Raw genomic sequence first — 15274 nt, 5'->3', positions numbered from 1 at the left:
TCTCCTCTCACATACATACATTCTCCTCTCACATGCATACATTCTCCTCTCACATACATACATTCTCCTCTCACATACATACATTCTCCTCTCACATACATACATTCTCCCCTCACATGCATATATTCTCCTCTTACATGCGTACATTCTCCTCTCACATGCATATATTCTCCTCTTACGCGCATACATTCTCCTCTCACATGCACATATTCTTCTCTTGCGCCCATACATTCTCCTCTCACATGCATACATTCTCCTCTCACATGCATACATTCTTCTCTCAGATACATATATACAGCATTTTCAATTAAATAATCGATGCATTGCGTGACACAGGAAGTTCTTACTCAAACAGGAAGTAACTCTTAAATCAGGAAATGCATTAATAATTATTCCATGGTATATTTCAACAGAATATTTATTTGCATGACTCCATAATGAAACTATTCAAATTGATCCTGTTTTATCATCTGTTGTTTTTCTATAATTTGGGAGTGAAGAGCATTGAAAATGACATTAGAATGTTTTTCAGAAGTATACTGGGATGTTTGGAACAAATGCAACAAGATTCTGCAGGTTCCTTTGTTCATGAGAGGCTCCAAAGAGAACTTCGTGATCATGTAAATATTTTATCTGGATTTCTGTCACAATCAAGAATCATCCTGGATTCAAGGAACAGAGAAGTAGCCAATACACTACAGTCTTTGCATGCAAGTCTGCAGATTGTGCTGGCAGCAACTGAATCAAATCAAAGGAGTAGATCTGAAAACAGAGAAGTCTTTTTGCCCCCAAGAGTCATGACAGGACACCAAGGCCGGCCTCCTTACAACATTTCAGAGGAGCAAATATCTCATTTACTATCTCTTGGAATGAACTGGCAAAATATTGCAATATGCTTAGGGGTAAGCAGTCGAACCCTCTATAGGCACAGAGATCGGCTTGGAATTCAACCACTGGCTTATACAGCAATCTCTGATGTCCAACTTAATAGATTTGTTGCAGAAATTCTTCAATCAACCACCAACGCAGGTGAAACGTATGTACATGGGAGCTTAAGGTCACGTGGATTACGCATTCAAAGATGGCGTGTTAGACAAAGTCTGCTAGAAATTGATCCTGTTGGTCGATGCTTTAGAAGACGCCATGCAATACGCCGACGGATTTACCATGTTTCAACGTCCAATCAATTATGGTGAGAAATTTGTAAAACAATTTTTTTACTACAAAACAAGTCTTCTACAGTACTGCTGATTAATATTTTCAGTTGTTGTTTTTATTGAACAAATTTGTTGTACTTCACAAACTTAAATAACCTTATTTGTTAAAAATAAAACAATTCAAATATGACAAATAATTTTTATTTTGTTTTATTAAATGATTGTGACATGTTTGGCTTTAGGTTTTTCAATTATGAGTTACCTTGGTTTCATTTTTTTCTTAGGCACATAGATGGAAACCACAAACTTGTGAGATGGAGAATGGTGTTCCATGGATGTGTAGACGGATTCAGCCGGACCATCATCTATCTTGCTTGTCTAGACAACAACAGAGCATCAAGTGTTTTGTCACTATTTATTAGTGGCGTTCATAACTTTGGAATACCATCCAGAGTAAGATGTGACCATGGACTAGAAAACACTGGAGTTGCTCGTTTCATGCTTTACAGGAGAGGATTAAACAGAAATAGTGTCATTACTGGCCGGTCAGTGCATAATCAGAGAATAGAGAGATTGTGGGCAGAGTTAAATAGAGTTGTGTCATTTCATTATATTCATCTTTTTAACTTCATGGAGGAGCATGGTGTATTAGATTCACTTAATGAATTGCATTTGTTTTGTCTTCATTACATCTTTCTGCCACGGATTCAGAGAGCTGCAACTGAATTTCAGAATCAGTGGAATAACCATGGACTTTCAACACAAGGAGGGCAAACCCCTCTTCAACTTTGGCAAAGGGGCATAGTCAACAATGTAGGAATACACAATCCAAGTATGAATGGTATTTGTGACATAGACAGTCACCATGGCTTTGATGACCACACACCAATTTGTCAGTTACATAGTCGTAATAATGTTGTTGTTCCATCTATTAATATTACCATCAGTGATCGTATTATGGATTCTCTTCAACAAACCTTTGATCCATTTGAAGATGATGGAAACTATGGTATAGATTTGTTTTGCAATTTTGTATGTTTCCTTGAAAGAAGGCATTCCTAAGACCGTTTCCATAAAGGGGATAAAGAATCACTCTTATGCCAAATATGGACAAGCCTAGAATTGTTCTTACCCATGGCAGATGTAGTTTAAAAATGATCTTCACTGTAATGTTTTTGATAGGAAATAAGACATTTCTCAAAACAGAAAATGGTGTAAAAGTAGTATCAACAAAAAATGGCATTTTTCAAGCTTTTTGTTTCCCTCAGCTTTTTGCATGCTACAACTTATATGTTGATGATTTCTTAGTTTATAAACTTCAACTCTTTGAGGTTTGATGGCCCCCTTAGAACCTGTAGTCGTCAGCTCTCTCCACAGAATCTCTATCAGAACTGAGTCAGAAGTTTGGATGGGCCACTCCAAAAAGTTTTTAATAAACATGTTAAAATAAGACTACTTTTAACCTAAATCTGCCTGTGGTATGAATCTTTTTTGGCTTAACTGTATATGTCCAACAAAATGTGAGTAATTCTATCAATAGTAAATGTCCACAAAATTTAACATTTTGCAGTTTAACTTTCAAAGTTCCTCATGGGTGTTCTTGTGGTTCTAATTTGTGTTTATTATTCATGCAGTAATTTTTTTTTTTCATTTTGCATATTGACTGTTATAAAAACAATAATGCACATGAAACCAAATTTTATTGAAGATTTTGGTTCTGGCTAACTCAGTAAACTGCATGAACTATCACTTGGTGTTACAACTTGTTTTGTAAGCTCTGAGATCCTGTGGAAAAAGAATTGACCAGCGTTTTGTCCTCAGACTGTGAGAATGAATCAAAGTCAAAAAAAGGAAAAATAAATAAGTAAAGCAAAACATCTAAATTTCTAGGAAATTATGAAAATAAAAAATAAGTGCTATATGGAAAAGTTAACAAATGTTAGAAACTATTGACAACAGATACAATTTTACAGTGAATGTATTGCAAATGAAAAACAATGCTTTGAAAAACACCTGAATACGGTACTCCTCTCAATAGGAAAGGGTCAAGTCCAGTCCTCAATATCTACCATCTTGTAACTTTTCGATGCAACTGTTCTCCAACACACCTGAATCAAATGGCTCTTTTAGCCCTGCAGAGGCCTGGTAATTAGCCTATGTTTGGTTCAGAGGTGTAGAAAAAGGGATGCAGTAGCTCTCAAGGACTGACCTGGGGCATCCCTGTCCTGGTTAAACACTGTCAATCCTAACCAGCTCAGTGACAATAACACTCATACATTGAAACATTCACAAATTTAAAGAAAAGGGGAAAAAAGATTTTCAACTTTAAGAACAGTGCGTAACATTTAGTACCTCTTTAGTGTGCAAACTTAAGAGTTAAAACAACTGTGGTGGAGACCAGAATATAAATTTGACAATACCAAAGCTATGGGTGTTGCCCAATGTAAAGTCCATATGTTTCTGAAGGTCAAGTATGCACACAAGGTCCTGACCAGGTGCTAAATGGCAGTTGATACTTTAAACATAATTTGTTAACAATGTGTACAAGTATATTTTTAAATCACCAGTACAGTAACAGAAACAATAACATCCAAAGGAATCTAACAATAAAAATAAAATAGAACTCCTGCTCTTTTCAAAAAATGTGTTCATTGGTAAATAAAAGGGAAAAAAAATTTCAACTTTTTTTAGATCAGTGCAAAAACATTTAGCATTTTTACTTTCATTACTTCTTTAGTGTGCAAACTTAGTGAGACAACTGTGATGGAGACCAGAAAATTTTTTTATTAGGCAATACCAAAACCATGGGTGTTGCCCAATGCAAAGTCCATATGTTCCTGAAAGTCTTTGTAGGATGTATGCAGGGGTAATTTCAAGCAATTAATGCAAGTGTTTGCTTTGGGGAACTTAGACGGGGTTCCAGAACCAGCCTCATGGTGAAGAAATTCAACTGACGGCTGAGGAGAGAAGCCAATTGCTGGAACAGTACTGGCTCCAGTGGCAAAGGCCAAAATCATTCCCAGTTTCTTTGTGCCCTCTTGATCTAAAGAACATACAATAGATGATAAATCAAGTAAACAATATATCTCATTATAAGAAAGACTTAAACAATTTATCAATTTACCCTCAGCATCTGAAAGGTAGTCTCTCCAGAATGGGATTACAATTTCCTCAGCATTTCTTTTGTTGCTGCCAACCGGTGACAAGTGGATTGTGAAGAGAGTGTCAATCAGGTCAGCTGTCAGGATTGAAGGAGACCAGCACAGAAGTGGTCGAAAACTCTCTGGGTGAGCTTGAATTTTGTCTAGCACTCCAAGTGTCCTCAGTCCATCCCGAAACCTTAAACAAAAAGGAAGACAAACTAAAAGTATTCTTGAATCACTTTTTATTATAAGTTCCAGATGAAGCTAAATAACTGTTTGCTTTAACATCAAATGTAACAGGTTTACATATGATAGCTATAATTATGAACTTTTTTTTAATGCTTCATAATTATCATCCAGTGTCATCTTGTATTTATCACTTTTACTTAAATCACAGACACTTCTGCTGCAAACTTCAAAAAACCTTTATAGAAAAATACAATTTTCTATGTTTATTCTTCCATATTAAGTTCAGGGAAAACACAAAACCTCCATACCATTTGATGCATTCAACAGGTAATTTAGTCCAGTTTATATTTAGTGGTTGTTTTTTCAGAATTTAGCTACTTAGAAATCTCAACCTACCTCTCAAAAGGTCCACGTACTCTGTGTATCACTTGGAACATTAGAATGTCATCCACAAGCCGATCCTTGTCTTCCAGTCTCTTCAGCTGTCTCAGACAGCCAGCATTAGCCAAATACTCTTCAAGGGGCTCTGTTGTTGTTAGCAAATCTTCAAAAGATTGGCTCTCTGTGATCTTGAAATACATAAAAGAAAAACATAAATAATTGCCATAGTCGCTTGTGTAAGTCTAATGCCACTTCCACACTGGATTGGCTTTAACCGGTTCTGCCCCAGTCCGCCCTGACCAGAATTGTCTGTTTTAGTATTATTCAGGTCCACAATACTGAGGAACAGACTGCAATAGTGAAACTCCAAACAAGGGTGGAACCAAACCATACATTAACTGGTTAGAGTGAGACTTGACATTGGAAAACCAACTTTATGTGTCTAGTCTAAGTACTATAATACACAACAAAGAGAAAGGTTAAAAAAAACACCTTTTTAATTTTCTCACGGAGGTGTCTATCAGCAACATCTTCCAGGACAGGCTTAACAAATTCTGGGCCATCAACAAGGCAAGAGTAGAGGGTTGGGGAGAGAAAACCAGCAGGGGGGCCACCATGTACAAGGCTTACTGCAATGGATCTGCCTGCAATGAAGTACTTGTCTTCTCTCATGGCTACAAAAAATAAGACAGTTTACTGAGCATCTCAAGAAAATTGACAAATACCCATGACATCACAAAGTTTTGTAAAACGTACTAATTAGTAGTCTGTCAAGAGTGTTAAATTCTTTAACAATCTTGACAATTGAATTGAATTGTTAATTTATTTAATTTCCCTCTGGGATAAATAAAGTATTTGTGAATTTAATTGAACTGAATTGAAAACATACATGTGCTATCAAGAGCCAAGTTCATTTTGCCCTCTTCTCCCTCAAACATTGAAGACTGAAGCAAAGCTTCCATTAGAAGCCTGAGAAATTCTCTTCTTGGGCCCCCCAGGTCAACAGCTTCTTCAGGTACTCCCATGTCATCAGAAAACTTCACATAGATGGTGTGACATGGATCGTATGTCCCACGTTTGAAACCTCTAATTGCTCCATCCAGCACTGTTGTTCGGTTAATATTGAACTTGCATTTCTTCTGATTATTGATTTTTATTGCAAGCTCTTGTAAAATCTCTGTTGCTGGCACAGAACATTCTGGGTTGCATCTGAAAGAAATTACATAGAAATAGGACATTTTATCAGGAAACAGGTACCAGTTAAAAAGACCTAACAATTTTTGACCACATACATTACTATGTCTTGAAGAAGTCTTTACTTACCATGTTTGATTGTATGGGAACTGTTGGAGGTATAAAACTAAATAACTGGATGAATCACTATTAGATGGACTGGAATAGCATTTAAAAAAAAATAAGAGTCGCATGAATGTTAACTGCATTAATAACTTTTGCAAAAACTTGACAAATTACATTGGTGTGAAAATGTATTTATGTTCTTACAGATTTTTCCTGTTACTTATTTTTCTTACACAAACATTTTAGATACAACAAATTTTAGAGGGGTGGTATTATGTTTTTTCCATGCACATAGTGGCATTTTATATCATAAATGTACAAAGATTGCAAAATGTCTTAGTGCACCTAAGACTACTTTTTAAATAAAGTATTTTGGCCAAATCCAATGTGTAAGACTATGTATAAAATATTATTCGAAACATGTTTTGATGGCAACTAAATTAAATACTTTTAATTAGCCAAGATGACGCGCTGTACTTAGACAAACCTTTCACTTTCCAGACTTGCTAGAATGGCCTGGTTCAATTCCTCATCATCAGAGGACAAATCAGATAGAGCAGCCACTACAGAAAGATAATTCTCATAGTTAGCTGACTGTTGATGTGTTGAGGTCGACTGTAGATGGGAAGCTGTGGGCAATCCCAGAGAGGGTAGGCTTGATCCGGTTCTGCATGCATCAGATGGGTCGAGTGACGATGACCCTTCAACAGATGAGGAAAAAGGGAGGCTGGAAGAAGACCCACTTCCTGGAGGGCATATAGGCAGTCAGTTAGAAGAGCTGTTTGCTGAAGTGCTGCTATAGGTGGATGAGATGCTTCTTTGATAACTCATGCCAGGAGTTTGACAAAATGACATCCCACAACTATGTGATGAAGCCAGAGGTTGAACTGCAAGAGTTCAACAGGAAGGGTCAGTTTGTGACCCTTCCTGTTTGATCCCTTGTCTAGCTGTGTTTGATCAATTTGAACTAGTGAACCTGACCTTTCTAAAGGATATTGTTGAACATATTAAGCCATCTGGTTCTCCATGTCTTGAAGAACTTCTATGTCTTGAAGATATTAAATCCTGGATGGTTTTAAATTTCTTTAATTTTAATGACAAGAAAACAGAAGTGATGGTATTTGATGTTAATTATCCCTTATTTATCTGGGCCCTTGACATTTTATTTGAAGCACACCATTTTAAATTTGGGTTTTAAAATAGACAGTGATCTAAAGTTAGATTACCAGGTTGGAGCAGTGGTCAAGTCTTGTTTTTATCATCTTAAGCAGCTGCAAGGATTAAGCAAATTCTTTTGAGTCAAGATTTTGAAACAGTAATTCATGCCTTTATTACAGCTCGGCTGGATTACTGTAATGTTCTTTACTTTGGAGTTAGCCAGTCTTCCCTCAGGCATCTCCAGTTAGTCCAGAATGCTGCTGCTCAGCTTTTAGCTGGAGTCGGGAGGAAGGAGCATATCACCCCCTTTTCTGGCTTCTCTACACTGGCTGCCTGTGCATTTTAGGATTCATTTTAAGATTCTGTTATTTGTTTTCAAAAGTCTACATGGTCTTGCCCCATTTTACCTCTCTGAGCTGCTTCACCCATATTCTCCCGCTTGCTGCCTCTGGTCAGCTGATCTGCTGCTCTTGGAGGTATTGAGGTCTAAATTTAAGCTTAGAGGAGATAGAGCTTTTAGTGTTGTCGCTCCCAAATTATGGAACGTTTTGCCGTTACATATTAGAAGTGCCCCTTCATTGTCCACTTTTAAATGTCGTGTTAAGACACACTTTTATTATTTGGCTTTTAACACATGTTGAGACTGTTGCTCTTACTTTCTGCTATTGTGTTTTATTGTTTTTGTCTTTTGTTGCTCATATTTTGGATGTTATTTTGATTCTTGTCTGTACAGCACTTTGTCGCAGCTACTGTTGTTTTAAAGTGCTTTGTAAATAAAGTAGTAGTAGTAGTAGTAGTAGTAGTAGTACCGTTTTGTGCATAGGCAGCCACTGTACTGGTGAAAGAGTCAGCAGATGAATCTACTCTTGGATGAGGTCTACTCTGGGATGAGGAGCGCAGTTGCCTTGTTGAACTGGTGCTTTCATCACAGTTGTTGTCGTCACTGCTGTAGCCTGACATGTCATCCTTGAAGAAGGAAGAAGAAGAAAGTTTAAAAATTTCAATTGAAAACAAACATCATAAGGACAACATTTTATTGCCTGTGCAGATTAGGCTTTATAGCTGACATTTATAACTAAATATAAGTATGACCCTACAGTAATGGACCAAACTAAAGTCATAACATTAGTAATGTACAAACAGGCATGCTAACTGTTTCTGAAAATGTTAAAAAAAGATACAACTTCTTCATCAAAGCATAAAGACCTAACATGACAAACGTCACTTGTAGCAAAGGTAATTCCATTTAATTTGTCTTTACATCACTACTATCCTTATCTTGTCAGCATTAAAAACCACTGGAATTCTCAAATGTTGCCTTGAAATATAACATACCAGAATCGGTCTTGATGGTCTTATGTAGAGGGCTTTTGATTTATATATTTTATGTATAAGATTGGCATCCAGTTCTTGCCCGGAACGCAGTTTGGGGGAAATTAATTTGCTGCCACAAGACATCAAACACTCCAAACTAAAAAAAAACAACAAAAACACAATGGTAAAAAAAATATTAAGATCCACTGTTTAAAGAAATCTTGTTTAATCGATATAGCTATTTGTAAAGTCAATATGCTTGTTGAAACCCCTTTCTTCAGTAACTACTCAGATTCTTGTAATATTACAAAAAGTGCTTACCTCACATCAACAGACAGTTTTTCACCAAACGCCTGTTTAATTTGTTCAATTACAGTGTTTTGGTCCCAAGATTTCTGGAATTCAAATCCATATAGTATGTGCCCCTTATCATGCAACTCTTGCTTTGTCCGGTGTTTTATGACAACACAACTTGATGGCTTCGGAAGCAGGATGATGTCTTTGTGGAAAGTATCATGATAATGTATTCTGGCCCTACAAAATGAAACAAACACTTTAAGTTAGCCACTTGATGTTTGACATGTCACCACATCTGAAGTAACTAAATCTGGTCATTTACTTTAGGATTTCTTCTGTTTAATTTTGCTCTAAAAACACTGACAGAGAGTAGAGGACGAAAAACTAAGATACACTCTTGATTAAAATATTACGACTAAGGAAGAGTTAATGCCCAGAATGATGCTGATGGCAACACAATAACAATAAGCGACTCTTTAATTTGTTCAAAGCTTATATATAAAGCACATTTACAGACGCGGTCATGATTTACAATCTAATAGTTAAATATTCTGAAATATTAATGCAGTGGAAAGTATAGTAAACAGACAACACTACGAACTCTATAGACTGCATTCAGAAGCTCATGAAAAATTTGCGGTAGCGGCAGCTTTAGTTTTGTCGATGGCTCATCGACTCCCCCCCTCCCCAAAACATTCTACCTTTGCTGCTGTTAAACCCTGTAAAATTACAGTGTACCACCATCTTGATTATCGTCATCTAATATCTCCCTGTGAAAATATGTGGGTTTTGAAAAATTAAAGAAGTTTTAGTTTCCAGCTAATTTTTGGTAAAGGCTACGCTTTAACCGCCTTGATAAATTTAAAACTCTCCTCAATCAAACGGAGTCAGCGGATGCGTGCAAATACACTCCCACACACGGTGCCGCAAAAATGCAGTAACTTATTTCTTACCTTTTCCTCGGTTGGGAGCTCCACTTTCCAAAGTGTCTCTGACTCTGATATCTTAATGACTGCTGCATCCCTGCAGTTTGGCCTGGTGTTTGGATTGACTGTCCGCCTGAGGCGTTGCTGGGTCTGAAAAGTTGACTCATTTCGTCTTCAATCGCGCTATGAGTGACATTAGAGGCAGACGAGCTTGCCCTTTGTTGCCCAAGAGATGAGGACAACGTTGTGACAGTTTCAGGAGATGATAAAATACTTCTTAAAACCCCAATGGCTTGCTGAAGGGCTCCTGGCTCATTTGGCCTCTCCATGTTGAATGGTATTCTGCGAATCGATGAACATGACCCTGTGTGATCTTAGCCAATCAGAGTTCACTAAATTTTCCAACTTCCGTTTCCACTAAACTCCTTCCGTTTCTACTATACTTTCTCTCACACACATACATACTTTCTCTCACACATACATACTTTCTCTCACACACCTTCATTAATTTTTATGTAAGAGATAAAATACATGTATATGAGAGATACAATAAATGAATATGGAAGATAAAATACATGTAAGTAAGAGCTAAAATATGTGAATATAAGACAAAATATACATGTATGTAAGAAATAAAATATGTGAACGTAAGATGTACATACATACATACATGTGAGACATAATATATATGTATATGAGAGGAGAATATATGTATGTGAGAGATAAAATGTATGTATGTGAGAGGAGAATATATGTATGTGAGAGGAGAATATATGTATGTGAGAGGAGAATATATGTATGTGAGAGGAGAATATATGTATGTGAGAGATAAAATATATGTATATGGGAGTGGCAGTATGATTTATGGCTTGTACGGCCCCTCATACATAAATGTTTTATGCTATAAGAAGGAACAAATCAGCCACACAGCAAATGTCAGCATGCAGTCACTTTGTAATATTTTATAGAACATTTTGTTTGGAAACACAAACCTTATTAATAGTAAATATGATTTCCCCCCCTCAGGTTAGGACTGTTTTTTGTTTTGGTTTTTTTTGGATGGAGGGCACAAGCAGTGGCTGGGCAGCCGAGCTCACCACCCCATGTGTGCTGCGTGATGACACCGGGAACGAGTCCAGCCCGGTGTTTGAGGTGGCTCTGCAGAACGGCTCCTCCAAGCGCAGCCCTCAGTTTGCGGGTGTCGAGCTGCTACAGTCCTTCAAGCTGCTCATCATCCCCTGCTACACCCTCGTGGCCCTGGTGGGCGTCTTTGGCAACTACCTGCTCCTCTACGTCATCTGCCGCACCCGCAAGATGCACAACGTCACCAACTTCTTCATCGGCAACCTGGCTTTCTCTGACATGCTGATGTGTGCCATGTGCGTCCCCTTCACGCTGGCCTACGCCTTCAACCCTCACGGCTGGGTCTTTGGCCGCTTCATGTGCTACCTGGTGTACCTCATCCAGCCGGTGACGGTTTATGTGTCCGTCTTCACTCTCACTGCCATCGGTGTGGACAGGTACGTGAACTGGACACCCTGGAAGTAACCTCGTCAGGGTTCAAAAACAGTCTCACAAACGGCTGTAGTCAGTTTGAAAATCCAAACTCCATACTGCAGAACATGTTACAGTGATTTTAAACTAAATCAGCCGAAACAGAAAACCTGAAATGCACCATGACATATTTCTTATGATGGGTAGAGCCTGAGAGGATAATAAATCTGAAAGTGCTTTTCTATGTGCACAGCAGGCTTTTTGATGAAGACTCACTGTCTTCTGTGAATATTGTTTCCTCAGCGGCTGCCCACACTGTTCTGCAGCTCCGAGAAAATATTATCCATTAATGCCATCCTTTTGGTTCATTCAAATGTAAATCATTCCGAATGAAACTCAGAGACAGGATGAAAGATTATTTATCAGACAATAATATGTTTCTCTGTTGCCGAGTGGCACAAATCTTGCTCTATCTGACCTTGGCTGTAGTGGCAGGGCTGAATTAGATTTCATATTTGTGTGGCCAGCACAGTTATATTTTTCTGGGGGGGAAAGTGCCAATTTGGCATTGACTGAGTTCTCCTGTAATTTCCGAGCATTTGTAATTTGTGACGCTTAAGAGCGTACGGTAATTTGAGTGTTGATTGTTGATGGCAAGCACTGAGTACAGTTGTTCTTCCTCCACCCCTGCAGTGACTCATGTATGACATTTTTCCCATCATTTTCTAGCAGTTTTTCTTTTCTAACTCGTCTGCTCTTCCCCCTCGTAGATATTACGCTACAGTGCACCCACTGAAGAAGCGCATCTCTGTCTTGGCATGTACCTACCTTCTGTCTGGGATCTGGCTCCTGTCCTGTGCTCTGGTGGCTCCAGCTGTGGCTCACACCTACCACGTGGAGTTTAAAAACGAAGGCTTCACCATCTGTGAGGAGTTCTGGATGGGTCAGGAGAGAGAGCGGCTGGCTTATGCCTACAGCACCCTCCTGATCACCTACGTCCTGCCTCTGTCGGCGCTCTGCATCTCCTACTTGTGCATCTCAGTCAAACTGCGGAACTGCGTCGTACCTGGCCACCACACCGAGAGCCAGGCGGAGGCTCAGCGCATGCGCAAGCGCAAGACATTTCGCCTCGTGAGCTTGGTGGTGGCAGCGTTCGGCATTTGCTGGATGCCCATCAGCGTGTTCAACGTTCTGCGTGACATTGACATTGATCTGATCGATAAGCACTACTTCCTGCTCATCCAGCTGCTCTGTCACCTGTGTGCAATGAGCTCATCTTGCTGTAACCCTTTCCTCTACGCCTGGCTGCACGACCGTTTCCGTGCTGAGCTCCGTAAAATGTTCACATGTCGCCGTCGCATTGGTATCTCAGCCAACAACTGCGCCACAGCCAGCGTGGTTTTGTAAAGCTCTTTTGTTTTGTGTTAAATTAGAGTACATTAGAGAGGTGTAAACTGCTATTCTGCCATTTAATAATTCAGCTCTCTGCCCCTTAGATTCAGAAACTCACCTTGTGGCCCGGTGTCATTTGTTTTATTACCACTTTAAAAATACTTATTTTCATGCCTCTTTGTGTTTGCCATGTCAAATACTGGTGGGAGTTTATATTGCTGTTTAGTCAAAAAATTCAGAGTGTCTGGACCTTCTTTCAACTATCCGGAAGGTTTTAATATAACTGTCAGGAAGCAGAAAAGTGTTAGTTTTATGATTTTTCAAAGAGTTTGTTTAAAGATGAAAAGAGATCAAAATGATCCACACTACAAAGAAAGCTCCCTTTATTGTCTGCTTGATGGTTCAGTCACACCGCCCTTCTTCAAACTACTAATTTTTTTTTGTGTAGAGTCTCCATCTTTAAAAAGCCACAATTCATCAGTTCATATGATACAGCACACCTGATCATACATATTTAGTCACTGACCAGATATATAGAAACATATATGTCCCTGAAAATACTTAAAAATTGGTTTATAAAAAAACAAAACTTATACTGAATATATATTACAAGCCATTCACTGAAAAAAAAAATTTAAGCACCTAGACATGGAGAAAATGAAAAGAGCACTTGTTGAAAGGTCATGTGACTGTATTACAATGATTACAATATCAGATCAAACAGATAATGGAGCTGACAATATGAGCACAGGACTGGTCCCATGTTATGCAGTGTGGTACCTCCCTGCGCTGAGCTGTAAGTGGTGATTTTAAGAGGAACATAGTCATACAAAGTATTGTATCTTCATCTGTGACAAGCTGGCCCTCAAGACCTGACAGAATGGAATTGGGTTGGAGTTAATATCCAAGCTGATCCCACTTATATTTCAATCAGGGAAAGACTGGGGGACCTGACTGGCCACAGAAGGACCTCAACAGGATGTGGGCAGGCCATAGACGCACATGTGCCCATGTGCGAATGAGCATCCAGTTGAAAGACTGTACCAGGTTACTTTCTTAGGATGGGTAAAGCATATGGATGCAAGATGTCACTGACCACCAGGATTCCTCAAATCACTACCAGAGATGACCTGAGGTCGTATCCTATGGCTCCATCCCCCATGATGCAAAGAGCAACACCAGTGTGTCTTTCCACAGCATGATTGGTCTTCTCACCTCTGCTCCAGTATGCACTTGATAGTCATCTGTGGTAAAATTCATCACTGAACATGATACGACGCCACTTGTTATCAGTTCATGCTTCGCATTTGTGACACCACTCCAAAGGCATCCATCTTTACTCTGGTGTTAATGGGAGCTTACACATTGGATGATGAACCTGTAGTCCAGCTGATACCAGTTACTGAGAAACGGGGTGTTGTAAGCAATCCAGTACTTGTCTGTTTGGATTGCAGGCACATGCTGTATGTCATGGGGGATCTGAAAAGCGTGGTTCAGTATACAGCATTCCTCTTTTGCTGCGGCTTTTCTTGGGGGATCTGGACTTTCACATGCGTATGACCCCTCAAGTAGCAATTGGTTCCAATGTTGAGTCGCTATGACATCTGTATCCCCAATATACTGGGCAAACCTTCCAATGTGACTCCCAACAAGCTCCATCAAGTGCTAGTAATGTCTTTTTTGCTAGTAATGTCTAATTAATCAGCAAGCCATCCTGTGTCTGTTGGCCGTCACTTACTGTTTTGACTGACTGTTAGACGCTCCAGTAATTGCCACTACTTACGCCCTCTGGTGCCCATTCTAGACATGCTGGCTCTTTGCAAGCAGAAGTGTTTTATATATATATATATATATATATATATATATATATATATATATATATATACCAGGTCATGGCAATATTTCATCGTGTAAATACCTATAGTTTAAAAATTAGTAATTTTTGTAAATGCCACAGTATTTCTTCGAAACGTGGACTTCACTTAATGTATCTCATGTTTGCTAAACTAATCATCATAAATATGGAATAAAGTAGGCAATGTGCTGTCAACATGAAACTTGCATAAAAATATAATGGGCGTAGGAATGCATACTGTTCTGCTTTTGCTAACGTTTTCCAATTAATTGTGATCACTAGCCTGTGTTGTTACAGTTAGATGATCATTGAGCCTTTTCTGTAGAGGAACAGAAATATTGTTTCTGCTTGAATCCTAATGGTCCAAAATTAGAATCTCATGCTGGTAAAACAAAGGGATACTTTAACTATAAAATGTAGATTTATAATCAACTTTATACAGTAATTTTAAACAAAGTTCATTTTATTCTACATTTACATCACTGTTTTATATTTTCAGCCTAATTATGATAAATGTTTTAAGACTAAAGATGTTTAGTTAAAGTTAATGAAATTCCTGTTGCAATGGTTGATGATTCAGTGGTCTACAGATAAAAGGTTATTTTCAGCGTTTCATGTTTTACATGAAATGTTATAAAATTGAAACTGCAAAGGTTGTGTGCTACTAAA

At 38.5% G+C, this 15274-nt stretch overlaps 3 protein-coding genes across 3 annotated transcripts; 2 read left to right on the top strand and 1 right to left on the bottom strand.

The window, feature by feature from the left end:
• Nucleotides 1–43: 43 nt before the first annotated feature.
• LOC119617411 lies at nt 44–2850 on the top strand. The gene is made up of 2 exons (XM_037977879.1): nt 44–1192; nt 1442–2850. Exons 1-2 carry the CDS (start codon nt 438–440, stop codon nt 2217–2219), a joined length of 1533 nt encoding a protein of 510 aa, XP_037833807.1. The 5' UTR covers nt 44–437; the 3' UTR covers nt 2220–2850.
• On the bottom strand, nt 2841–10547 carry LOC108236456. The gene is made up of 10 exons (XM_017417114.3): nt 9892–10547; nt 8963–9175; nt 8663–8798; nt 8137–8293; nt 6657–6915; nt 5760–6079; nt 5363–5544; nt 4886–5058; nt 4282–4496; nt 2841–4200 (listed from the first exon to the last, which is right to left on the bottom strand). The coding sequence occupies exons 1-10, from the start codon at nt 10191–10193 to the stop codon at nt 3944–3946; spliced, it is 2214 nt and encodes a 737-aa protein (XP_017272603.2). The 5' UTR covers nt 10194–10547; the 3' UTR covers nt 2841–3943.
• Nucleotides 10548–10897: 350 nt separating this feature from the next.
• LOC108236457 (prolactin-releasing peptide receptor) lies at nt 10898–14574 on the top strand. The gene is made up of 2 exons (XM_017417116.3): nt 10898–11384; nt 12129–14574. Exons 1-2 carry the CDS (start codon nt 10924–10926, stop codon nt 12763–12765), a joined length of 1098 nt encoding a protein of 365 aa, XP_017272605.1. The 5' UTR covers nt 10898–10923; the 3' UTR covers nt 12766–14574.
• The last annotated feature ends 700 nt before the right edge of the window (nt 14575–15274 follow it).

The sequence above is a fragment of the Kryptolebias marmoratus genome, linkage group LG1 (genome assembly GCF_001649575.2).
Source record: "Kryptolebias marmoratus isolate JLee-2015 linkage group LG1, ASM164957v2, whole genome shotgun sequence".
NCBI classification, from domain to species: domain Eukaryota; kingdom Metazoa; phylum Chordata; class Actinopteri; order Cyprinodontiformes; family Rivulidae; genus Kryptolebias; species Kryptolebias marmoratus.
Note: the sequence above shows the minus strand (reverse complement) of the source record. Positions and strands in the feature narration are given on the sequence as shown.

Bases quoted from the DNA above. Each gene is read 5' to 3' on its own strand.
- LOC119617411 (XM_037977879.1), top strand. From the start codon at position 438: ATGAAACTATTCAAATTGATCCTGTTTTATCATCTGTTGTTTTTCTAT. The intron at 1,193-1,441 runs GTGAGAAATTTG...TTTTTTTCTTAG, and splicing joins TCAACGTCCAATCAATTATG to GCACATAGATGGAAACCACA.
- LOC108236456 (XM_017417114.3), bottom strand. From the start codon at position 10,193: ATGGAGAGGCCAAATGAGCCAGGAGCCCTTCAGCAAGCCATTGGGGTT. The intron at 8,294-8,662 runs GTATGTTATATT...TCCTTCTTCAAG, and splicing joins GACCATCAAGACCGATTCTG to GATGACATGTCAGGCTACAG. The intron at 4,201-4,281 runs GTAAATTGATAA...TATGTTCTTTAG, and splicing joins CTACCTTTCAGATGCTGAGG to ATCAAGAGGGCACAAAGAAA.
- LOC108236457 (XM_017417116.3), top strand. From the start codon at position 10,924: ATGGAGGGCACAAGCAGTGGCTGGGCAGCCGAGCTCACCACCCCATGT. The intron at 11,385-12,128 runs GTACGTGAACTG...TCCCCCTCGTAG, and splicing joins ACTGCCATCGGTGTGGACAG to ATATTACGCTACAGTGCACC.